At 46.2% G+C, this 27,149-nt stretch overlaps 1 protein-coding gene across 3 annotated transcripts in view; it reads right to left on the reverse strand.

Annotated features, from left to right (window-relative positions):
- LRP2 (LDL receptor related protein 2) overlaps positions 1–27,149 on the reverse strand; it is a 769,913-nt gene that overhangs the window by 247,002 nt on the left and 495,762 nt on the right. For all 3 annotated transcript variants that reach the window (XR_003857363.1, XM_029605680.1, XM_029605679.1), the window contains 2 exons: positions 16,612–16,907; positions 15,169–15,685 (listed from right to left, as the gene is read on the reverse strand). Coding sequence is in view for 2 of the 3 variants with exons in the window: in XM_029605680.1 (XP_029461540.1) it covers positions 15,169–15,685; positions 16,612–16,907 (813 nt within the window). In the remaining variant the exon portion in view is untranslated. The remainder of the gene's footprint in view (positions 1–15,168; positions 15,686–16,611; positions 16,908–27,149) is intronic.

Raw genomic sequence — 27,149 nt, forward strand, 5'->3', positions numbered from 1 at the left:
AAGGTGAGTACGTGACAAGTGCTTGTAACTCACTAACCCTTCTAGCCGATGTAATGGCTATAAGGAAGATAGTCTTCCATGTGGGAAATTTAAGAACACAGGAATTCATGGGTTCAAACGGAGAACGCATGAGTCTTGTTAAGACCAAATTCAGGTCCCATTCTGTGACAGGTGGCCGAATTGGTGGTTTAAGGTGAATCAAACCTCTCATAAATCTACTGACCAGAGGATGTATAGATATTGGTGCATCTCCCATCTTGTTATGGTAAGCTGAGATTGCACTTAGGTGTACTCTGACCAATGAAGTCTGGAAACCAGAGTTTGAAAGATGGCATAAATAGTTTAGTAGAGAAGTTTTGGGGCAGGAGAAAGGGTCAATGTTCTTTTGTGTGCACCACAAAGTAAACCTTTTCCATTTCAAAGAATAATCCTTTCGTGTTGAAGGTTTATGTGAAGCTATAAGCACTTGAGATACACTTGAGATACATTGGTTGAAAGATTAAGTGGTTGTAAAATCAAGCTTTCAACATCCATGCTGTCAGGGATAGGGATTGAAGGTTGGGATGGCGTAACCGACCCTGATCCTGAGTTATGAGAGTGGGAGCTACACCCAGGCGAATTGGTTCTCTGATCAAGAGGTCTAGAAGTGTGGGAGGCCAATACGGGGCTATGAGTATCATGGACCCCTTTTCCTGTTGTAGCTTCAGTAGAGTTTTGGTTATGAGCGGTATCGGAGGATACACGTATAGAAGGCCTGAGTTCCAAGAGCGAGCAAAGGCGTCCTTGGCTGGCTGGTGTATCTGTCTGTGCAGAGCGCAGAACTTGTCCACTTTGTGATTCAGGTGTGAAGAAAGAGGTCTATTGTTGGTTGCCCCCAACTTTTAAATATCCTGGTCGCTACTAAGGGATCCAGGGACCATTCGTGTGGTTGAAATTGATGACTGAGTCGATCTGCCACTACGTTGTGAATGCCTGCCAGATAAGTGGCCTGGAGAAACATTGAGTATGACAGGGCCCAATTCCAAATCTGTCTGGCTTCTTGACAAAGGAGATACGAGCCCATACCTCCCTGTTTGCTGATGTACCACATGGCTACTGTGTTGTCCGTTTGGATCAGAATAGTCTTGTGTGAAAGGCAGTCCTTGAACGCATACAGCGCATAACGTATAGCTCGAAGTTCCAGGAAATTGATTTGAAATGTTGCTTCGAGTTTTGTCCAAGTACCCTGGGTTTGGAGATTGTTTATGTGAGCTCCCCAGCCCAAGGTGGATGCATCTGTAGTTAAAGTTATCTGTGGGACTGGTTGCTGGAAGGTTAGGCCCTTGCGCAAGTTGTCCTTGTTCACCCACCAAAGTAGTGATGAATGCAGCTTGTGGGTTGCTTGAATTGGAGAGAACAGTGGTTGAATGGCTTGGATCCATTGTGATCTTAAAGTCCATTGGGTTACCCTCATGGCTAGCCTTGCCATAGAAGTGACATGAACTGTGGAGGCCATGTGGCCTAGTAAGGTTAGAAAGTGATGAACTGTTGCTTTTCTCTTTGAGCATAACGAGTTTGCCAACAGGGAAAGTGTGTCTGCCTGATTCTCGGGTAGAAAAGCTTTGGAAAGTATGGTGTTCAGTTCTGCTCCTATGAATTGAAGCAGGTGAGACGGAATGAGATGGAACTTTTGATAATTGATGAGAAAGCCCATGGAGTGAAGAAGAGTAATTGTTCAACTGAGGGAAGCCAGAGCTCCTTGTTGAGATTGACTTCTGATGAGCCAAGTCATCTAGATAAGGAAAAACATGGACACTTTCTTTGTGTAAGTGTGCTGCTATTACTGCCAGACATTTTGTGAACACTCTAGGAGCTGATGCAAGTCCGAATGGTAGTACTCTGTGTTAGGGAATGTCAGTTTAGTGGATCCTTGGGCCAACCTGCAGGAGACTGGGAAAGGTATTCAAAAGTCTCTAGTATACCACAGGCCGGGAGGCAGATGTTCAGGCTGGACGTTGAGGTGCTCTTCACCCTGGAAGTTGGTACTCCCCTGGGAGGAGCCCGTAAGGAGCTCAACCGCTGGGGCTTAGGTGGCTTCACCCTTGGAAGCCGAAGCCTCCCCCGGGAGGAGCCTGTAGGGGCCTGGCCGCAGGGACTTAGGCGGTATTGGATCAGGACTGGGAACTGGAACCAGACTAGGACAGTAGGTCAGTACTGTAACAGGGCTCGGGTTCTGGAACCAGGCAGGAACTGTAGCAAGACTCGGGTACTGGAACCAGACAGGAATCTAGCAAGACTCGGGTACTGGAACCAGGCAGGAACTGTAGCAGGTAAACAGGAACCAGGCAGGCACTGTAGCTGGCAAGCAGGAACCAAGCAGGTACTGTAGCAGGCAAGCAGGAACAGAGCGATTAGCAAAGCAGGACGCTCCAGGGCACAGCGCAACAGGGATCCGGTAAGTAAGCCCATTGCAAGGCACAGACTGGGTGGCCGCGGCCGACTTATCAAGGCCGCGGCGTCTGTCGTCAGGATTTGGGCGGAGTCACCACTGGCGGGAAACGGCCTAGAAAAGCACCCAAGTGGTGCGCACACGCGCCTAGAGACAGGGCATCCATGGAAGGCTTCCCGGCGGCGCGGCCCTCGCCGGGACGCCGCCAAACAAGACAGGAACTAGGCCTGTGAAAGCGGGAACAGGTCCAGAAACACAGAGGTAAAGGTCTGGCCGCGGCGCTCGCGGCCAGAACCGCAACACTCTGTACTGGAAATGTTGATAACCCACCATGAAGCGCAGGTACTTGCGATGAGGAGGGAATATTGGAATGTGAGCGTAAGCATCTTGAAGATCCAGAGAACAAAGCCATCTCCCATTTGAAGAAGTGGAAGCATGGTGCCTAGAGAAACCATCCTGAACTTTTCTTTCTTCAGAAATTTGTTGAGATTTCTGAGGTCTAGGATGGGACATAGGCCTCCGGTTTTCTTTGGAATGAGGAAATAATGGGAATAGAATTCTCTGCCCTGCCGAGTCTGGGGCACCGGCTCTACAGCTCTGGCTCTCAGAAGGGTGGATAATTCTACTTGTAGATGGACTATGTGATTTGTGCTTAGGGTAAGAGGTCTTGGAGGATAATCTCTTGTTGTTGAGAGAAAATTGAGTTGGTATCCTTGAGATATTATTGCGAGTACCCATTGGTCTGTTGTTATTTGTATCCAATTTATTTAGTAATTTTTATATACCGGTGTTCGATTTACATATCACATCAGTTTACATTTAAACAAAATATGCAGGAAAACATGCATTTCCTTTGTCAAATACATTAAACATTTATAATTTATAATATGGTTGCAAAAGGAGGATACCTGGCCTCCTACCAGTATATCTGGTTGAGGGTTGAAGAGATGGCTTTGGTCTCTGGTGATGGCCTCAAAAGCCTGCAGCCGGTCCCATCTGTGGCAGAGGTTGAGGCCTAGCACCCCTAGGTTGTCTAGGCTGAGATCTTTGCTGCGGCCTAGAAGATCTGCCTCTTGATGCTGGAGGGTAATAACACCTTTGTCTGTAGAAAGGACACCGAGATTCCTTCCTTGGAGTTCGGCGAGATGATGGTGTAGCAGAGTCCTGTGGAACTGACGACAGTTGACGCAGGGTTTCTGTGTGTTCCTTTAATTGTGCTACAGCATCTTGTACTTTAGAGCCAAAAAGGTTGTCACCAACACATGGTAAATCAACCAACTTTTCTTGGACCTCAGGCCTGAGTTCCGAGGCTTTAAGCCATGCCCACGCCTCACATTTATACCAGAGGCCACTACTCTGGAGGCCATTTCAAAACCATCATAAGCGGCTCGGACTTCGTGCTTGCCAACTTCAAGTCCTTTGTGTATGATTGCTTGGGCTGCTTCTTGATATTGCTATAGTAACGAATTTGAAAATTCTTGCATCTGTTTCCACAGGTTTCTTTGATATTGCATCATGTATAACTGATATGATGCAATTTTTGTGTTTAGCATGGCTCCTTGATAGCAAATGTTGCTTACCTGATGTAACAGGTGTTCTCACAGGACAGCAGGATGTTAGTCCTCACAAATGGGTGACATCGAGGATGGAGCCCAACCACGGAAAACTTCTGTCAAAGTTTCAGGAACTTTGACTGGCCCCTACTGGGCATGCCCAGCATGGCACTAACCCTGCAGCCAGCAGGGGTCTCCCTTCAGTCTTGTTTCAAAGCTACAGGCAGTGCCGAAAAATAAAATAAAAAACGAACCCAACACCGCGGGGTGGCGGGCGGGTTTCGTGAGGACTAACATCCTGCTGTCCTGTGAGAACACCTGTTATATCAGGTAAGCAACATTTGCTTTCTCACAGGACAAGCAGGATGGTTGTCCTCACAAATGGGTGAGTACCAAGCTGAGGATGTCCAAACCTGCACCAAATGTACCCAACGGCGTGCAACAGGCACAACTGGGGTGGAATTTGGGAGAGGGCATCCGCACCCTACCGGGAAGGTGGAAGGGTGTTGGTACATCATGTTGGAAAAAGGTTACGCAAGACAGATTGGCCGAAGATGGAATCCTGTCTTCCAGCTTTGTCCAAACAATAGTGGGCTGCAAATGTATGTAGGGAACTCCAGGTTGCAGCCTTGCAGATGTCAGGAAGCGGCACCGATCGAAGGTGTGCTACTGAAGTCGCCATGGCCCTCACAGAGCATGCTTTGACACGGTCTTGGAAAGGAATGCCAGCTTGCTGATAGCAAAAGGAGATGCAGTCCGCCAACCATGAGGAAAGAGCCTGCTTACCCACAGGCTGCCCTAACTTGTTAGGATGGAAAGAGATGAATAATTGAGTGCTCTTCCTGTGGGCAGCTGTACGGTCTAGATAAAAAGCTAGAGCCCGTTTACAGTCCAGGGTATGCAGAATCTGTTCCCCGGAGTTGGAGTGGGGCCTGGGAAAGAAGATAGGTAGAATGATGGATTGATTAATATGAAACTCCAAAACTACCTTGGGTAAGAATTTAGGGTGAGTGCGGAGTACCGCCCGATCCTGCAGGAGTTTAGTGTAAGGCGGATAGGTAACTAGGGCCTGTAATTCACTAACCCTGCGAGCTGAAGTGATAGCCAAAAGGAATAACACTTTCCATGTGAGATATTTTAGGTCACAGGAGTGAAGAGGTTCGAAAGGTGGTTTCATAAGGCGACCAAGAACCAGATTAAGGTCCCAAGATGGGGCCGGAGAACGTAAAGGTGGCTTCAAATGGAGCAAGCCTTTAAGAAAGCGTGTTACAAGGGGTTGTACTGAAATAGGGACACCCCGATACCTTTATGGAAGGCGGCTACCGCACTGACATGCATTCTAATGGAAGAGGTCTTTAGACCTGATTCTGATAGATGCCAGAGATAGTCCAAGAATTTAGAGTTTGGACAGGAAAGGGGATCAAGGGACTGAGAAGTGCACCATGAAGTATACCTTTTCCATTTGTACGAATAAGATTTTCTTGTGGAAGGCTTTCGTGAAGCGATCAGGACACGAGAAACTGAATCCGAAAGGTTAAATGGCTGAAGGACTAACCTTTCAACATCCATGCCATCAGGGACAAGGCTTGGAGGTTGGGATGGAGGAGGCATCCGTCGTTTTGAGTGAGCAAATGCAGGTCCTTTCCCAGAGGAATGTGCCTGCGGATGGAGAGATCCTGGAGTATGGGAAACCACACTTGGCGTGACCAGTGCGGTACTATCAGGATCATAGTTCCTCTGTCCTGACGCAGCTTCACGAGAGTCTTCGACAGAAGAGGAAGTGGAGGGAATGCATAGAGCAGACCGGTTGTCCACGTGAGGGAGAATGCATCCCTCGGCCGAGAGTGCTGGCTCCGAATGAGAGAGCAGTAATTGTCCACTTTGTGGTTCTGAGGGGACGCAAAGAGGTCTATGTGGGGATGACCCCATTTGTGAAACAGAGAGGTCGCTACCAAAGGATTGAGTGACCACTCGTGTGGTTGGAAGACACGGCTCAGCTGGTCTGCCAATACATTGTCTACTCCCGGCAGGTAGGTGGCCCTGAGGTACATGGAGCGGGAGAGGGCTTCTGCCCAAATCTGCGCAGCTTCCTGACACAGAAGGAAGGAGCCTGTGCCTCCCTGCTTGTTTATGTACCACATGGCCACCTGGTTGTCTGTCTGAATTAAGATTGCGTGGTTCGATAGGCAATCTTGAAAAGTCCTGAGAGCATAGCGAATTGCTCGCAGCTCCAGGAAATTTATCTGGTGTTTGGCTTCCTCTAGTGACCAGAATCCTTGAGTTTGTAGATTGTTTACATGGGCTCCCCAACCGATGTTGGAAGCGTCGGTGGTGAGGATTACCTGGGGATCTGGTGGAAGAAAAGGCAAGCCCTGTAGGAGGTTGGATTGATTTGTCCACCAGGCAAGAGACAGACGGAGTGCATCGGTGATGCGAACAATGGAGGACAGAGGCTGAACAGCTTGGATCCATTGTGATCTCAGAGTCCATTGCATGACTCTCATGGCTAAACGGGCCATGGGAGTCACATGAACTGAGGAGGCCATGTGTCCCAGTAGAACGAGGAATTGGCGAGCTGTTGCTGTGTGTTGAGACTGCAGCTGGCGAGCTAGGGACACAAGGGTTTGAACCCATTGATGAGGAAGGAAGGCTTTCGCCTGTAAGGTGTCCAAGTCTGCCCCAATGAAGGATAAGGTCTGAGATGGGACTAAGTAGGATTTGTCGTAATTGACAAGAAACCCTAGAGAAAGCAAAGTTTGAGTTGTTAGGGTCAGGGAGGACCGAGCAATCTGCTGGGTTGGGGCCCTGATTAACCAATCGTCCAGATAGGGGTAGACGTGGACACCTGCCCTCCTCAAAAAAGCTGCAACTACCACGAGGCATTTGGTGAAAACTCGTGGTGCGGATGCCAGGCCGAAAGGTAGCACTCGGTATTGGTAGTGATTTCGGCCTACTAGAAAACGCAGGTATTTGCGATGAGATTGCGTGATCGCAATGTGGGTATATGCGTCTTTCAGGTCTAGAGAGCATAGCCAATCCCCTCTTTGCAGCAGAGGGAGAAGCGAGCCCAGGGTTACCATCTTGAACTTCTCCTTGTGAAGGTACTTGTTGAGGGCCCATAGGTCCAGGATTGGACGAAGTCCCCCTGACTTTTTTGGGATCAGGAAGTACCTGGAGTAGAACCCTAGTCCTTGTTGTAAGGGAGGAACGGGTTCTATAGCATTTGACTGTAGGAGAAGATAAACTTCCTGCTCTAAAAGAACAGAGTGATCGGTGAGTCTCCACGCCTGCAGGGGTGGGGAGTCGGAAGGGAGAGTCAGGAAGTTGAGATGGTAACCCTGTGCAATTATCGCTATCACCCACTGATCTGTGGTGATATGCCACCTTTCTAGAAAGTGGCACAGCCGACCTCCTACTGGTATGGCTGGAAGAGGGGTTTGGCAAGTGCTCTCTAAGAGAGAGTCAAAAACCCGCCGCAGGGCCAGGTGGTGGAGCTGCTGCGGGCTTTTGTTTACGAGACTGGCGAGGTTGAGTTTTATGGTAAGACCTCGCAGGCCTAGCCTTGGCTAGTGGGTGATAATACTTCTGTGGCCGGAAGAAAGACTTTTTAGAGTCCTTCCTAAACGGCTGTTTAGAAGGCAAGTCAGGAGGAATGGATGAGAGCTGTTTAAGTGTCTCATGATGATCCTTTAGTTCAGCAACAATTTGCTGAATCTGCTCACCAAACAAATTATCCCCTAGACAGGGCAAGTCAGAGAGCCTGTCCTGAACTTCTGGACGAAGGTCAGATGACTTGAGCCAAGCCCAGCGTCTGGCAGAGATGGCCGTAGCAGAAAGTCTAGTGGAAGCATCAAAGATGTCATAAGCCGTTCTTATTTCATGCTTCCCAGCTTCAAATCCTTTATTTAGTAGGGATTGAAGCTGTGGTTGAAACTGTTCTGGTAAGGCATCTGAGTACTCCTGCATCTGTTTCAGGATGACTCTATTATATTGAGTCATATACAGCTGATAAGAAGCTATTCTAGAGATCAGCATGGCTCCTTGGTACACCTTTCTACCTATACTATCTAGGAATTTATTTTCCTTAGTAGGAGGTATGGAAGAATGTGGCTTTAGTCGTTTAGCTTTCTTTTGAGCTGACTCTACCACAACAGAATGATGGTCCAATTGTGTTTTCTGAAAGCCAGGTGCTGACTGTACGAGATAGGTAGAGTCAGCTTTTTTGTTTACCGGAGCAATAGATCCAGGAGATTCCCAATTCTTTTTGAGAAGGTCTAGAAAAACCTGATGAATTGGAATAGAGGTGATGACCTTAGGGGCATCCAGGAATTGGAGCAATTCCATCATCAGGTGCCTGTCATCTTGTTCAGATTGAAGTTGGAAAGTGACCAACTCCGACATTTCCTTCACAAAATTTATGAAAGAGAGGTCCTCAGGGGGAGAACACTTTCTACTCCCCGCAGGAGAGGGTGGTGAAGGCAAATCATCGGTGTCAGTAGAGGTATCATCACCCCAGGTGTCATAAGGATCAGGATGCTGACCCTTAGGACCATGAGGGGGCTGAATACCTGAAGGCCCCTGTTGAGGCTCCGAGAAATTGGAAGGAATCACCGGGGGTATCGAGAATGTCCTCGATGGAATCGGTGCCGGCATCGGTGCCAGTGCCGGCATCGAAGGAACCGGTGTCGGCATCGAGGGAATCGGTGTCGGCATCGGAATCCTCGGTGGAGCTGATGTGCGTATCGCCCCCGAGGAATGTATCGGTGGCGAGGGACGACAAGGCACCGATGGAACTACCCCCGAAGGGGGTATTCGGTACGGTGTTTCTCCAGCTGATGAGAAGGCTGTCGGTGATCTGTGTATTGCCGGTGGAAGGGCATTCATAAGCGCTTCCATCCGGGCAAGCAGCGGTGCCAGTGCTGCTGGAATCGGATCGGTGACCGGTTCCACTCTCGGTGCCGGAGTCGGTGCCGGAGGAGTCTGGAACCGTAGTATCGCCTTGTCGATGGCCTCCTGGACCAGCCGGTCCAGTTCTGCCCGGAGACCTGGGGTAACGAGACTCGGCTCGACGGGAGAGGGAGGCTGAGCCGGAGGGACCACCGTCACCGGTGGAATCGCGGCTCCCAAACCCCGGAGGGGTGAGGGTTACCTCGGTGTCTGCGAGACAGGAGTGAACGGTGCCACTTCTGGACGAGACTTCTTTGGCGGAGGCTCGGACAGTGCGGAGGCCGATGACATTGGTTCCTCGACGGGCCGAGACTTATGACGTCGATGGTGATGTTTCTCCTTCCGATCCCCTCGATGATCAGGGGAAGGGACAGGAGTCGATGGCCGTGAAGTTGTCGATGGCGGACGGTCACCGGAGGGCTGTCGATGATGAGACTTCGACGGTGCCGGTTCCGATGATGTCGATGCAATCGATGGCGTTGGGGTACAAGCATGGAAAAGGAGTCCCATCTTCTCCATTCTGGCTTTGCGACCTTTTGGTGTCATTAGGGCACATTTGGTGCAAGTCAGGACATCATGCTCGCTTCCTAAGCACAAAACACAGACTCTATGTGGGTCTGTGATTGACATAGTTCGGGTACAATCCGGACACCGATGGAACCCCGACGCCATGGCCATAGGCCAAACATTTAGCCGCGGGACTGTCGACTGCCAATGGGCCTTGAGGGCCAAACTCGACGGTAGTCGACCAAACGACGACAAAAACTTACCGAAGTTCCGCAGAGTGAAAAATTTGAAGAAGGGAGACCCCTGAGGGGCAAATTTTCTTCAGAAATTTAATTGAAGAATTCCTGTCAGGAACGTGGTTAAGAGCTCTTTGACCGCGTGGCTACTGCTGCGCGGAAAAAAGAAGACTGAAGGGAGACCCCTGCTGGCTGCAGGGTTAGTGCCGTGCTGGGCATGCCCAGTAGGGGCCAGTCAAAGTTCCTGAAACTTTGATAGACGTTTTCCGTGGTTGGGCTCCATCCTCAATGTCACCCATTTGTGAGGACAACCATCCTGCTTGTCCTGTGAGAAAAATTTTTCTGCCCAGGGAATCCAAGAATCTATGATCCTTGCCTGGAGGAGTGGAGGAATGAGGCCTTATCTGTTTTGATTTCTTTTGTGCTGACTCCACAACAAATGATTGATGTGGCAGTTGTGCTTTCTGGTAACCGGGGACAGATTATACCAAATAAGTGGTGTCCACTCTCGTATTGATAGCTGGTACTGAGCATGGGTGCTCCCAGAGTCTGTGCTGTAAGTCTAGGAGGACTTCATGGACATGTATAGCCAAGACTTGTTTTGGAGGGTCCATGAATTTCGTTGAAATTGCCTAATTTGTGATAAACTAATCACATCTCTACTCTCTAAGTAAAACTTCCACTTGCTCACATTCCAGATGATGTAGCCAGCACTAAATTCGAGGACCTTGCACTTTATTTCCAGGATAAAATTAACAAACTGATGTTACGCTTCTCCACTACCATCCCACCCAGCTGGACTCCTCTCAATAACCTCACCATTGAACCCAAATCATTTGAAACAGAAGTTGAGTCCATCCTCAAGAAAACTAGACCATCCTCTCATCCCACAGACACCATCCCAACAAATTATCTGCTCTCCATCCCTAACATAATTGCCCAACCCATAGCCGACATCATAAACATCTCCATCATTTCAGGCTCAGTACCTAACCCCCTTAAACAAGCAATTGTCAAGCCTACATTAAAAAAAACCTAAACTTGACCCCTCTGATCCATCAAATTACCGACCAATCTCCAACTTACCCTTCCTATCTAAAATCCTTGAAAAAGCAGTCAACTGCCAACCTACAGACTACCTTGACAACCAGCTACTTCTATCCTCTTCACAATACAGTTTCCGCAAATACCACAGTACCGAAACCCTTTTACTTTCTATAGCAGATCACCTCATTCAAGGCCTCGACAAAGGCCAATCTTACATTTTGGGCCTCCTATACATATCTTCGGCCTTCGACACTATTAACCATAACATCCTCATACAGCGCCTTAGCGAAATCGGAATAGCTGGAGTTGCCCTCAAGCTGGATTACATCATATTTTAGCAACATGCAATACAAAATCAAAATTGGAAATCACGAATCCAAAGCAATCCCCCTTAATCAGGGTGTTCCGCAAGGCTCCTCCCTATCATCTACCCTATTCAATATAAATCTACTACACATCTGCAACCTACTCTCTGAACTTGGTCTTCCACATTTTATTTTTTATTTATTTTATTTATGTATTTCTTATATACTGTGATTCAGAACACAAGGATCTATCTTTACGGTTTACATATTCAATGACGTGCAGATACTTCATACCAGTTAACGACTCCCTACCTAAGGCCATCAACACCCGGGAATCCACCCTGACAGCAATTACAAGCTTCTATCCAAATCCATCTTGCACTCAACACTGCCAAAACAGAACTTATGCTCATCACACCACAAAATAGCACTGACAACTCCCCACACCACGCACCCCCCACATCTATCTCGTTCACTCAGCATGTTAGAGACCTTGGTGTCACCCTGGACAACCACCTGAACTTCAAATAATTCATCAATTCCACTCTTAAAGAGTGCTTTTTCAAATTACATACTTGAAAAAATTAAAACCCCTCTTTCATCTTACTGATTTTCGTACAGTATTGCAAGCAACCATTTTCTCGAAAATTGACTATTGCAACTCCCTCCTCCTAGGTCTCCCCAAAAACACCATCCACCCACTTCAAATCCTTCAAAATGCTACCACCTGCATCCTCACTAACACTCGAAAAAATGAACACATATCACCTGTCATCAAGGATTTACACTGGCTCCCCATTGTACACCGTATCCAATACAAAACCCTATCCATTATCCACAAAGCCCTACATAACCCCGACATGAATTGGTTCAAGGATTCATTAATATTCCACACCTCCTCAAGACCAACCAGAAATCAATACCTGGCAACCCTACGCACCCCCCTCTCCCAAACTCTACAACCTTGCATCCACAAAAGCTCGCTCACTGTCCATAGCCAGTCCTGCGCTTTGGAACTCTATGCCAGCTAGTCTATGCCAGGAACTCTGCCCAAAGAAATTTAAGCAGAAATTAAAGACCTGGCTATTTAAACAGGCATACACCTAAACAGGCAGACTCTTATACTCTTACATCTTGCCCACTCAATTCAGGTCCCCCCAGGCCTCTCCCCCCCTCTACATCTCCTTCTCGCATTGTGTCCCCCCCCCCCCCCCCCCCCACAATCCTCTTTTTTTTTAGGCTTCCCTGACCCCTCCCTTTCCCTCTAGTCTTATACCTAGACATTACTGCCCCCTCACCCCCCTTCCCATCCCTAGACCTTCCTTTAAACATTCTGTTTTTACTCTTCTGTAACACCCCCTCCCTCAGCTTCCAAATTTCTGTTCAATCTCCCCTGTTTTTACTCTTCTGTAATTCCCTACACTCCATGCTATCAAATTTTTCAGATAATTACCCCTGTAATGTAGTATCTAGTTACTCAAATAACTCTGAAACGTAGTATTCAGTTACTCAAATAACTATTCGCTGTACTTAAAACACAAACTCTGTCATCCTTGCTCTTAGTTACCTAACGCCCCTCCTTATAATTATTCGCACTTACAAAAAGTTCTATATAAAGAGCTTTAAGCTAAGTCAAGGTTATGTTCCTTCACATTTACAGATAGTTCACTTTAAACTAAGTTAAGTTCATGTTTTGTTTGCATTTATAAATAGTTCATATTACTCACATATATCAAGAGTTCTCTGTAAAGCATTTATAAGCTAAGTTCATGTTTAATGTAAACCGATGTGATACTCACAAGGGCAGATTTTCAAAGGGGTACGCGCATACGATACGCGCGTACCCCCCAAAAACCTGCCCCAAGTTCCCCCTATGTGTGCCGAGCCTATGTTGAATAGGCTTGGCGGAGCGCGCAAGCCCCAGGACGTGTGTAAGTCCCGGGGCTTCCTTGGGGGGCGTGTCGCGGCGGCGTGTCATCCAGGGGCGAGGCCGTGGGCGTGGTTCCGGCCCGAGGGCATGTCGGGGGCATGGCCGAGGCCTCCGAAACCGCTCCCGGGCCGGGGAATCGCAGGCAGGCGTAACTTTTCAAACAAAAATAGGGGGGGTTTAGATAGGGCTGGGGGGGTGGGTTAGGTAGGGGAAGGGAGCGGAAGGTGCAGGGGGTGGAAGGAAAGTTCCCTCCGGAGAGAACGGAGGCAGGCTGCGTGGCTCGGCGCGCGCAGGCTGCCGATTTTGCACAGCCTTGCGCATGCCGACCCTGGATTTTAAGGATACGCGCGGCTATTAAAATCTCGCGTACTTTTGTTTGCGCCTGGTGCGCGAACAAAGGTACGTGCAGACGTACTTTTAAAAAATCTACCCCACAGTGAATGTCGGTATATAAAAACTTTTAAATAAATAAAAAAATAAACATGCAAGGCTTGGAGCTCTGATCTGGATGCCTCGGTCTAGGCTCAAAACTAGGGCCTTGACCTCAGAGTTGGCTGGGTCCTGCTGCCTGAGCCTCAGCATATACCAGAGTCTGGGTCCAGATCCAGGCCCAAATCTGGGACTCAGTCCAAAGACTGGGTCCCGATGCATGGGTCTCAGCCTTGGCGAGAGCCAAGGCCTGGTCTGAAGACCGGGTCTGGACAACTGGGCACATGCCCAATACCGGGGCCCAGACTGGAGACCAGGTTCAGATGCCTGGACCTCAGTACAGGCCCAGACCCAGACCTGATGCCAGGGCCTGGCCCACAGACTGGGTCCCAAATGCCTGTGCCTCGGCCTAGGCCAGAGCCCAGGCCCATGCCTGAATCCAGGGCCCATTCTGAAGACTTGATCTTGATGTCTGGGCCTCGGTCTAGGCCTCAATCCAGGCCCAGGGCTGACACCGGGGCCTGGTTCAGAGACCAGGTCCAAATGCCTGGGCCATAGCCTAGGCCAGAGCTCAGTCAAGCTAGGGCCCATTATGGAGACCTGATCTTGACTCCTAGGACTTGGCCTAGGTCTTGGCCCAAACCCAGGCCTGAAGCCGGGGCCCAGCCTGGAAGCTGGTGCATCGGCCCAGGGTCATTCCCAGGCTTCCTTAGAGCCTTCCTTCTTCTGTCTTCTTTCGTCAAATGATGCCGTCTGTTGGAGACACGGCAGAGTAAATTAACTCTGGCATATCCTTCTCAGTGGAGGACACTATTTTGCTGTACAGCCCCTGCTCTCTAGGTTCAATAAGAGGTCAATGAGTTTTGTGAGTTTGCAGAATTTTTGCAAGCCACAAGCATCCTCTCTGTTAAGAAGGAGCTGGAGGGCGATTTGGACATTGTCATCTAAATGTGAGTGATGGAGAAGTGTAGAAAGGGTTGGCTAAAGTAGGAGGTTCATTCTCACAAAGGGAATGGGTTTTGGTTAGTCTATTTAAGATGTTTACAAAAGTATCTTAGAGAGAGAGTCTTGGCGGTCTAAGGAGAGAGAAGATTCCTAAGGCTTAAGAAACTGCTTGAATCAAAGGACTTGATTAAGATTCCTACCAGCCATCCAGAGGGTCGAGACCCTGAGGTTAAGGGGTGCTTCATCTCTGCTGAGGAAGCTCCAGGAAAAGTATTTTGACAACATGCTGCCTCGAAGGGGCTGAATGTTGATTTGTTGAAACTCATTTTCAAAGAAGCTGGTTTGAAGAGTGAAGATTTTTAATTCTGTTTATGTTGGACTGTATTCAGTTATCTACTAGAAGAATTTTGCTGAAAGATTCTGCTTGTGTTTTCGATTCTAATTTGGAGACCAAGCTCGAGTGTAGACCTTGGACTCTGTTAAAATTCAGTAAGTCTCTCCTTGGGCCTCCCAGAGAATTCTCTGATCCTAATCTGGCAAATCCTTGAGGGCTCTAACTGTTCCTGGGGCTGCAGCAAGGCAGCTCACCACCTCTGCAGCCTCCAAAGGTGGCCCTCGTGAAAAGAGGGGTTACACCAGTACAACAGTACTATTTCTAAATCACTAAATAATATACCAAAAATGTAAAAATGGCTTACAATGATGTTATCTCTTTTAGATTTTTTTTAGTAAATGAATTTAAAAAAATGTACCCCTGAAATTCCAGAGAAAATTCCAAATTAAAAACAATAATAATAAAAACCCTTAATAGTACTGAAAGACACAAAAATTTTTTTCTTACCTGCCAACCCAGTCAACAGCCACTCCTTCCCCATTTGGTACATCATTGCTGACAATTGTTTCCTTGTTAGTCCCATTTAAGAACATTCTTTCAATAACCCTCCTACCCACATCAATCCAGTATAATCTTTTTTCTACCCTATCAAAGTCCAGGGCCACCACGTTGCTTAGTCCTTGCAAAATGAGGGAGTAGGACTGTCCGTCTGCAGTTAGATTTCTCAGATAGTAGCGATTGCTGAAAATGAGGTAGGGAGAGATGTTGCTGTTTTGGCGACAGCGCCTTCCATCAGGCTCCCGGATATAGCCTGGAGCACACTTACAGATGTAAGAACCCACAGTGTTCTCACAGACCTGGCTACATACAGATGGAGTCTCACTACATTCATCAATGTCATCACAGGTCCGCTTATCAGACATGAGTCTGTATCCTGGGCGACAAGAACAGAAGAAGCTAGTTTGGGTGTCTGTGCAGGTGTGATCACAACCACTGAGTGATGGGTCATTACATTCATTAATACCTGCAATTTGAAAAGGACAAAGACAGTCATGACAAAGATAAAGGTGGCACAGGATTGACTTCATGGATTAACAAAACATATAATCAAAAGCTTTTCTTCCAAATGCAATTCACAAGTCTTGTTATTATGACTGGTGACATCTTCAACTTTAATCTTGATGCACCATTATTGCGGTATGCGCACAAGGTTTCAAGTATTTATTTTCCATAAAACCACTTTTAGTGTTATTTGTTTCTTGAACATTTTTCGTATTGTTTTGCTTTATTCGATGAATCAAAAATGGCAGAACAAATGAAACTTTTAAGCTACAGTAGAATACCTTTATCTGGAATGATTGGGCCCAAGATCATTAAAGAGCAGCTCATAGGGAGCTGAGACTATGAATTGTAGGTGAGAGGTGGTAAGACCCATAGGTTAGCAAAGCAGGGGGTGTGGAGGGGAAGAGGGGAGGGTTGTGCCACAGGGGAATCAGATTAGGCCCTTGAGGAATGGGTTTGGGCCCCAAGGTGTCCTCCATTTCAGATAAAAGAAGTTTAAAGTTGCCAAATAGAGGAAATCCCTTTGAAAATGGGTCCAAAAGGACAATCAGGCCTTCAGTGAGACATTTTAGAACCTGGTACAGAATATTAGATTTTTGTCTCTTCCAGTCACCATTAAAAAAAAAAAGAGTAGCTCAGTTTCATTAAACAAATCTAGTAAGATTTATGCCTGCTTTCAAAGAAACAAAAATGACAACACGCTGCTGCCTCCAAAAATCAATTTTGCTCTTAGTAAAGTCAAGAAAAGGACAGTGAAGAAAGATGGTTCTATAGAGTAAACAAAATCCTGGATTCCATGGAGGCTACTAATTTTCTCCACTTTCCTTGAATAATTAAAGAATATTGCCACAGCCTCTCATCTCCCCAAAATGAAGGTGTATAACATACCGCATCCTTTTTCATCACTGTTATCATTGCAATCATCTAGCCGGTTGCAGATTTTAACAGCTTCGATGCAGTGCCCATTATCACATTTAAAATGCTGGGGTGCACACGTTGCTTCGGGAGTACTGCAGAGGTGATCCAGTTCATCCGATTCATCTCCACAGTCATTGTCTCCATCACAAACGTATGCTCTGGAAATGCAACGGCCATTCTGACATGCAAACTGGTGCTGCAGGCAGGGCTGGTATAGGCATCCCCTCTCATCACTGCCATCGCCACAGTCATTGCGCCTGTCACACCTGGGCAAGGACATTCTAGTTTGAATGCAATGAAACACATTATGACACCCCCCCCCCTGCTATTATTTTATCCCAAAATATTTTGGAAATTGACCCCATAGGTGTCATGAGCCTTCATTCACAATTACCTGGGAATCTTTTTCCTTATTTTATGTTCCCTCCCAAATACTTTAGTCCATGCATTTCAGCAGCAGTCCTCAGGTGGGGGCCATGCAGCAGGACTGCTTCCAAAACCCTGCAATCATGGGCCCTAAATACAGCCATTAGATGCCACCATTGCATGATGACTATGACTCCCCTCTGCCACCCCTCAGTGCCTGCCCCAGGGGCATTGAACCTTGCCTTAGTAGCATCCCCAGCATCGGGTGACCCAGGGAGGGAAGATCAAAGCAAAGAATCAAATCTAAGTTCCTCTGCACAGCAGTGCACTGCACTGAAACTGAGCCACTGCATTGGATCAGTCGAGCTGCACTATGTAAGCTTCTGCACAATTGTTTTCAAATTTCAAAAAGCTAGACAAAAATAAAAGGAGGTTTGAAAGGATGCATTCTCAAACTGACAGTGACACTTACATAGAGGGCAAAGCAAGATACGGTATTCAGAGGGCAATTTTCAAAGCAATGTACCCAGGCAAATTGGTCTGTCTGAAAATTGCCCTCCTCTGCATGGATAAAGTATGCATGGGCTTCTACAGCATGCGCACATTTAACTTGTTAAAAAGAAGTGTTCCCGAAAGGCTAGAGGAGTAAAATAGTATGCGCACATTGTTTTGAAATGTACATGCAGTATTTTGCCCCCACTTGGCCACATGTACAAACAGCAGATGGCAAATACACAGAAGGTTTTAACACACATGCTTTGCAGCTGTTAATTTTCAAAGGAAGACAATGTGAGTGGTTTCCTTTTGAAAACTGGCTGCAGTGTATATACTCTATTAGTGCCCGCATGCTCTGCAAAATAGCCATCTTAATTTCCAATTTAACACTTTTGATACTGAATATTTTTTTGAAAACTTAGCAAAACCAATGCACAGACAACATGGACATTTCCTATCTTTTCTAGAAAAACAAAACAAAAAATGATTATAAATGTTAATGGGGCCCTAAATCAGGTCCATGTCACTAGAAAGTTGCCTTTAGAGAAATTCTTGGGGAATGTCATTTAACCTCTACTTTGAGGGTTTTGGTGAGTATGCATTATGACAAAGGGTTATTAAGGGGAGTTTGCATATTTCTTTAAGGGAATGTTATGAGGGATAACCTCTAGGGGGGAGTTTCCCTGTGTCAATATAAGATGGTTTTAAAGTGTGAATGTGTCCTTTTGAGCCTTGAATTTTGAGTTGGAGCTAGAAGATAGGGTAGGAAAACCTCTCTACTTCCCTGTAGATCTGGCCAGTGTGTAACAAGGTCATTGCGCAATGATTTCACTACTAGTCTCCTGTACAGAGCCATCGAGACACCTAGGAGGAATCATGGATTACCAAGTTGGTTGGAACCGATTCTTTGCCAAGGGTGAAGATGTATGAGAATTGTGGGCAATGGAATACCATCTTTCTTAGGGAAGAATGTATACAATTTTTGATACTATGATATTTTTATCAAGATTTAGATGAAGAGCATTTTGTTGCTACAAAATCAATCCTGAAGAACCTGTGAATCCGTTTTAATCTATTAATTTTCAACAGCTGTTTATATCCAATTGTTGGAAACCACAGATTTTGAAAGTAAAGGTTTTGTTGTTTGAAGATACCTCGGTGAGGATCCCTTCTTTATCCTTTTGAGTTTCAGCAAGGTCTTTGCCACCAGAGGAATTGGAGGATATGCATACAGAAGACCCTGTCCCAAATCTAGGGTGAAGGTGTCTGAGGCTAGTTTGCCTTGTGCTTTTCTTCTGGAGAAGTCTGGGGCCTTTCTGTTCAGCGGGGATGTAAATACCTACCCCACAGCTGTCCCCCAGTCATGAAATATCTGGTTTGCTACATCTCGGTCCAGAGAGTATTTGAGGGTTTTCAGGACTCAACACAGTCTGTCTGCTAGGACATTCTTCTCACCTGCCAGATAAGTGGCTCTGAGGACCATTCCTGATAAATGGCCCAGTCTCACATCTGGAACGATTCCTGATACCGGAGTTATGACATTGCTCCTCCCTGCTTGAAGATATAAAACATTGCTACCTGATTGTATGTGGGCAATTTTGTTGACCAACCAATCTCTGACAGCCCTACAGTGTATCGTATTGCCCTTAGCACTAGGAAATTTACTGTATCTGATGAAGACTTTCCTAAGCAGACCATAGGACCATGAGTGCGAAGCCCCTCTAGGTGAGCTTCCCATCCTAGGTTGAATACATCCATGGTTAGGACAATTGTATTTACCCACACAATTATATCATGCATTTACTCACATATTACAACTATTATTTTTAACTGTTTATTTATTTATCTATTTTACAACTACTATTTTTAATTATTTATTTATCTATTTTAACTGTTCCTTGTTCCGTTAACTTGTTTTAGTAATCGTTTTCTACATTATAAATTTGTTATAACATGTTGCAATGTAAACCTTGTTCAATGTAAACCGCTAAATGAAGCGATAGTTTGAGTTCCTTGTAAACCGGGGTGATATGTATTCTATACAGGAACCTCCGGTCTAGAAATACTATAAATAAATAAATAAATAAATTGCACTGGAGAAATCTGGAAGGGTATTCCTTTGGCTACAATGGATTGAGTCAGCACCAGTACAAGGAGTCCATGAGATGCTGGGTGATGTGGATATGAGCAGCCTGAGTTCAATGAGATATTAGGGTCCATTGAGCTCTACTCATATGAAGATGTGCCAAGGAAGTGATGTGTATTGACGACAGCCTTAAGGCTCAATAACCTCAACATGCCCTAAGTAGAAACCTGCTGTACTGACTTATCCTTATCCCCTCCATTTTGGATATAAATTGATGATTCTTTCCTGTCATCTGAGTCATGTCTAGCAGAGCTCCTAAATATTCCAATTGGGTGATGGGGTAGTTGATGACGACCTTAGCAACTCCAAAACCCCGATGATTGTGCTTATTGATTCTATGGCACTCCCTTGAGATGTGCTCTTGATCAGCCAATCATTCAGATAGGGAAATATGTACAACCCCACTCTACAAAGATGCACAGCCACCACTGCAAGGCATTGTGTGAACACGCATGGTAATGACACAAGACTGAAAGGCAAAATATGATATTGAAGGTAGGGTTTCCCTATTGCAAATCTGAGATATTCCCTGTGACCTGAAAAAATCTCAATGTGAGTGTAAGCATACTTTAGATGCAGGGAGCATAGCCAGCCCCCTTTTCCCAAAAAGGAAATTAAGGTGCTGGGGAAAATTATCTTGAACTTGTCCTATACTGGAAATTTGATCAAAGAATTCAGATTTAGGATGTAGCAGAGTCCCCCTGTTATCTTCAGGAGCAGGAAATACTTGGAGCAAAACCCCTGCCCTCTTTCCATCGGCTGAACGGGTTTGAATGCATCGGACTCCAAGAGGGAGAACTCCTTTTGAAGCATCTTCTGATGTTGAGAAACAGACCAAAAGCTTCTTGGTAAGCAATTTGGTGGGATTCCCAATTGCTGTAATCTGTATCCTTTTTTTGATTTTGCAGAGGACAGAGTCTGAGGTTATTCTGGGCCAATGGTTTACTTAAAAGTTGAGCTTTCCACTGACAGGATGTATAATGGGATCTCTGCTATGTTCTCCCTAATCCAGTTAAAATCCTGTCCGATGATTTGGCTGGGATGCTGGCTGTAGCTTTTGGGCCCTTTGCTTTCTGGGGAAAAAAAGCAAGGTCTCTGCTGTTGACAGGTGGAGGATAACATCTCTTCAGTGAAAACAAAGGCCTCCTCAGCGCCCCACTCACATACCTTTTAGAGAGGAGGCCAGGTCTGGAGTGGTAGTGGACCAGATCTGAAGCATCGCACAGTGGTCTTTTATGTGAGCCACTGCCTCCTTGACCTCATCTCCAAAGATATTCTCTCTAGTGAAAAGCACATCAGTGAACCTATCCTGGAAATCTTGTTGTAGGTCTGGGGACCCAGCCATGCAAGTCTGTGAGTGCCAATAGCCACAACAGAGATTCTTTAAGCTGTCTCTAAAACATTAAAGGTCAAACGGGCCATGTGTTTTTTATACTCCTTCCCTTGTGCACCAGTGATTTCAGGGTGTCATGCTGCTCCTGAGGAATCACCCTGTCCTGCACTTCATCTTTTTCAGAATGTTTTGCATGTACCGACTCATGTTGATGTGCTAGCAAGCTATACATGCATTGACCATAACTCCCAGGTAAACTTTCCTCCCAACAAGTCAAGAATGTGGGAATCTTTCCACAGGGCACGAAGCAGTGATTTCTAGACCTCTTGGACTTCTTGAGAGTGAATTCAACAATTGACTGATGAGGGAGTTGCTGCTTTTCAAATCCAGAAGCTTTCTGAACACAATATATCACATCCGGTTTCTTGTTAACTGGGGTACACAGAGAGGGGACTTTCCCACATTCTCATCTGTGTCTCCTAGAAGATTTGTATATGGATATTGCCATAATATATTTAGGGGGAATCCACAAATTGTAGTATGTCAAACATCTTTGCCCTGGACTACTACTCCTTCAGCAAATCAATGGAAATGGTATCAGCCATTCTCTTGACAAAATTGGAGAAGGACAGGTCCTCTTGTAGAGACATTCTCTTTTCCTGGAATGAAGAAAGAGGATCAAAGGGGAGAGCTGTGGACCATTTCTGATCAGAGAAGTCCCCAGATCCATAATTGTACCCCCAGGAATACTCTGAATCTGGGCTGATACCTAGGACCATACATGGCTTACAGACAAGTACTCAGAGAGGGCAGAACTTGTCTGTTGGGGCCTTGCACCGATGAACTTCTATGCTTTGGTGAAATTTCCTCCCCTGATGCACTAAAATTAGCATCAGTACTCTGGTACCCAGTGCTGATGCCCCTCCAGGAATTGTCATCAGGGACCTTGACCTCTGTCTGTAATGAAAGTAATGCCACCAATGCCAGTTCACTGCTGCTTGCCATTTTTCAGTCTAAGGCCTCTTGGATCTTTCTATCCAGCTACTTCTCAAAAATTGACTATGCTAACTACTACTACTATTACTACTACTTACAATGTCTAAAGTAATGCTCAACATATGCTGTACTGTATAAAAACATGTGAGAATACCCTCAGATTTATGCTCTTTTTTCCATTCCGGTCATACAAGATATTTTGTGTGAGGGAGACCCCGGGATTCTCAATTAGTTAAAGTTCATCTACAGTGTTTAACTGTTTAATGTGTAGTACCACTGAATGATCACGAGAAGGCATTAGTAGGGGAAGGATCTATATGATGTTTTAATGTCGTGAATGAGGTCCCCTTAAGAGTATGGGGTTATGTGATTGGTGGATGATATGTCCTGGGAACAGCGGCAGATTCCCGATGAACACCGGGCCAGGGGATTCGCCGCCCAGGCCGGCCCAGGAGATACAACGTGGTCTGCCGAACGCAGCTCTGTCACGGCCGTGCTCGGCAGACCACGTGACTAGCGCGACTGGCCCACCAGGGGATATATGCCTGAAGATATAAATTTGGGAGGATTTGGAGAGAGTTTAGTCTTTTCTAGGTTGCAGTCTGTTTGAGAAAGACCTCCAGGAAGTGGTGGCCTGGAGTAGCCAGCCTGTGGGCTGGTGGGCCTGGGGACCACAGTATCAAATTGGCCCCTGCAGTGGCTCTTTCCCTCTAGGGAGAAGGCCTGAAGGTATGGAGTGGAAGAAGGTATTCCTACCCCTGAGGAGATGGCCAGGAGGAAGAAAAAAGTGGTTGTTCAGATATAAGGCGTGCACCAGGGAGGTCCAGTGTGGAGGATGCTGGAGAGATCTGTACATTGCTGTATGGGAGAAGTGGAAAGATTTGTGTGGAAGGATGAATGAAGAGGGTGTAGGAAACATCCCAATTCTTGCTAATAGGGCCAAGCAACTAAGATGGACCTTCTGACATGAGTAAAAATGGACATTGGCCTATTTGGGTTATGCACAGCTAAATGCAGAGGAAAATGGACTTTGGCATTTGGTTATGTACAGCCAAATGCAGATATGAGAAAGCATTCTCATTGCTGTGTAAATGACAAGACAAAGAATTTATTAGCCTTGCTAGCCGAGCTGGCACCAAAATGGGGCCTCTTTTTATGGTCCTAATGTCTATCCAGGGTCAGAGTTTATCAGAGCTCTGTCAGACTTGTGAAACTATTATTCCTCAGAACTAACCACGTGTTGAACTCCAGAGAGAACAAAGAACTGAGAGAAGAGTGGGAAGCTGCTAATTAAATGCCTTAATTATGCATTCATCTGACTACGCATGAGCTGCTGAATATGCATAGATGCGCCCTTGATAAGGGGAAAGTTAACAGCCCTCAGGGTCTGCCACCTACCGCCGTGCGCCATCCATCCTGAGTCATCGTTACCCCTCTGAAGAGGAGGCTGCAACCCGTCTGAGTACTGTGGCGATCCACCCTTGCTCTGCCATGCATCTTGGGCCAAGATGACTTGCAGAGACAAGGTCTGAGAGACTTGAGAGTGAACAGTCTATCGCTTCGGTGGCCATGATTATCCTCTCTGTATCTGTGCTGGAGACCGGTGAAGGGAGGACCTCCCCTGACCAGCCCAAGAACGAAGCTACTTCCTGTCACCTGGTAAGAATCTGGCTCCATTTGCTACCTCAGGATTAGTAAAGTAGAGCTTATTAGTATTCAAAAGTAAGTCTCGGCTAAAGAGAGGTGAGACCAGAAGAAATTAAGGCTAATTTTATAAGCAATGAAACGTTACATATGCTTTAGTAACTATTGTCTTTCTTATTGTCTGTGTCTCTAATTGCCTGTGTGTGTATTGCCTGATGATGTACTAAGCTTAGCCCTGTGTAACCTATAAATAAAGGAGATTTGTTTTTATTCAGATGGTTGGTAATTTTATAACAATGAACAAGGAGGGTTGCTGGTAAATAATAATAAATATAAAGGGAGGAGGAGTTAGAGATCATAGGCTATCCTCCCTACAGGGTGAACCTCATTTCCCACAAGAATTTGAGTTTGATATCTGAAAGGAATGGGAACTTAAGGGGAGTATAGTATCTGTCCTGTGTGGTTAAGCTAGACTGAAATATGGATAGAAAAGAGAGTACCTAAGGGTGTAAAAATGGGAGAACTATATTGTAAGGAATGCGATCTTTATATTCCTGTAAAATGTTTGGAAGGTGGAGTTGGTAGATCTATTTGATGGACAAGTGACGGCTGAGAGATTTGTACTTTCATCCTGTGGGTACCATATGATATACTTTGTGGAAGATTTACTCTGACTGTTGTATCCCATGAATTCAGTATTTATATGCCTACGTTATTTTATTCCTATACCTAGTGGCTGGATTATAACCAGAAATAAAGTTAAGAGTTTGTGTTTATCTAAAAGTGGTGTGATTCCGCTTAATGCTTTACTGGTGTCAGCACTACGGGACAGCTTTAGGGGGCCAGAGTTCATGGAGGGGAGGATGGTGGTGGTTCCCCCTGATCAGTCCAGTGATCATAAGCTACCCCTGCTAAGTCTATTTAGGTCCACTTTGCCATCTGCATGACTCAAATTTGAACCCACTAAATAAATTTGGGAGATGAACCCTTACTCCAATAGGGAAAATCCTCCCATCATTTTATGTGCCCTAGGGTAGGGGTTAAAAACACCTAGGAGGCAATCCCTTCTCAGTAGATCTTACAATCTAATCAAGATAAACATATAAGAGAAAATAGACTTTGGAAATTTCATTTATTAAGAAAATGGTTAAAATCAATAAAGCTGTAAGTTGGATAATCATGGGGTTAAGATTTAAAATCAGCTTCAAAAGAGAAGAGAGATAGTGAAGAGCTGCAGAATAAAGGCTCTTGTAGGTTAGTGAGAGGATTTTGAATGGTATGCAGAAATGGATAGGAAGCCAATGGAATGACTTGAGAAGAGGGGTAATATGGTGCAGTGACTGGCGAAAGATGAGGTGCACTGCTGAATTTTGGATAAACTGTAGTAGAGAGAGAGTTCAGTGAGAGACCTGTGAGGAGCAGGTTGCAGTTGTCTAAATGGATGGTGATGACAGAGTGTATAAGGATTCTGGTAGTGTGTTCAGAAAGAAAGGGGCAGATGATGATGTTAGAGAGAAAGAAACAACACATGATAACAGTATTTTAAATATGCATAGAGAAAGAGAAGTAAAAAATGATCCTATGGTTACAGACTGAAGTGACTGGGAGGATGACAGTATATCCACAGAAAATATAGAAAGGGGGAAGAGGGGAAGTGGGTTTGAAGGGAAAGATAAGGAGTTCTATCTTGGCCATGTTAAGTTTCAAGTAGACGTGAACATCCAAGAAGCAATATCAGACAAGAAAGCCAAGATCTGGGACTGGATTCCTGATGAAATGTCTAGTATAGGGAAGTAATCAACAGATAAAGATAGTACTGAAAGCCAAAGGAGAAAATCAGAGAACCTAGGGAATAAGTATAGAAAGACAAGAGAACAGGACCCAGGACAGAGCCCTGAGGCACACCAATGGATAGTGGAAAAAATAATCCACAAAAGGACACACTAATAGTGCGATGGAAGAGGTAAGAAAAGATCCAATGCAGAACAGAGTCCCAAAATCTAAGTGAGGACAGAGTATCAAGGAATAGATTATGATCAACAGTGTCAAAAGTAACAAATAAGTTAACGAGTATAATGATGAGTAAAAAGTCTTTGATTTGGCGCTAAACAGGTCACTGCAGACTTTGGCAAGAGCTGTTACTGTTGAATATAGAGGATGAAAATCAGAGTGGAATGGATGACTTGTGTGATCATAGCATATTTGAAGGCAGCGGGAACAGTTGCAAAAAAAGTGATAGATTAAGAATGTGACAGATGGAGGGAATGACTGCAGGGGAAATATAGCTGATGAGCTGGGTGGGAATGGGGACAGAGGAATTAGTAGTGAATTTGGAAGAGGAGAGAAGACGGGCAGTTTTCTCCACTGTGACTTCAGAAAAGGAGAAGAGGTTAGTAGGGGCAAGAAAAATGGGAGAGAAATGGTGGTGGTGGGGGGAGGGGATAGAGGTGACCTGATTGAGAAATTACTAATTTTGTGAACATTGCCATAGAAGTAGTCAACCATAGTCTGGACAGAAAGTGAAGGAGGAGAAGGAGGCAAAGACAGTTTGAGGAAGGAATTTCAGCTGGCAAAGAGACAGTGGGGGGCTAGATACAAGAGAGTTGGTCAGATAGACATAGTAGTCTTGCTTGGCACATGCAGTTGCAGACTAGACTATATGTGTTATGCTCCTGCCCACAAGAAGCGTGTGCAGACTCTTACCTCTCACAGCCACAGCCAGCCGGGCTGCTGACGCTGCGTCTTTCTCCCTGAATCAGCTGGGGCCGTTTCCACAGCTGCTGCCATGTGGTCTGCTCCTCGGCTGCTGTCTCTGCCTTTCCCCGACGTGCTGCTGCGATCCCGGGACCTTCAGCGAGCAGGCCGTCTCTCCCAGTGCCTGCTTTAGCCCGGGTCCTTGCCCAGCAGGGAAGCCCTCCCTGCCGGTGCCTGCAGTCTCTCACAGTTCCCTGCAGCCAGCACTGCTCTCTACTGTGCCTGCAGCCTGCTACAGCTCTCTACTCTCCCTGCAGTCTTTCCTCTCCTCCTGGGGCTGTCCTCACGGCATGGAGCCGTTCCTGCAGTCAGCCCTTCCCCCGCAGCCAGCCTTGCCTCTCTCTGCTTCTGTCCGTGCAGCTGGGAGCTGCTCCAGTGACCTGCCTTCACCCAGCTCCAGTCCAGGGCTGCTCCGCGGCTTCCTTGGGCCCTCCACGTGGCTGAGGACGCCACCAGCTTCCAGCTCTTCTCTCCAGCCTCCTAGGGCGCGAGCGCGCGCTTCTCTACTGCTCTTCAAGGGCCAGCCAGGTGTGGCCCCCTGCTGACCCCTCCCTGGGCGTTGTCCACCTCAGCTCTACTAAAGGGCTCAGCTTTCAGTGTATCTTTGCCTTCGCAAGGAGTTGGTCACTCCTGAGTTCCTCGTTCCAGGAGATGCCTTGTATTCCAGCCTTCTGCAAGGTCCAGTGTTCCATGTTTCCTGTTGAAGCTTCTTGTCAAGTTGTTCCAGTCCTGATGTCTGCCTGCCATTCCAGTCCTGATGTCTTCAGTGTTCCA

This window comes from Rhinatrema bivittatum, chromosome 6 (genome assembly GCF_901001135.1).
Source record: "Rhinatrema bivittatum chromosome 6, aRhiBiv1.1, whole genome shotgun sequence".
Classification (NCBI taxonomy): Eukaryota; Metazoa; Chordata; class Amphibia; order Gymnophiona; family Rhinatrematidae; genus Rhinatrema; species Rhinatrema bivittatum.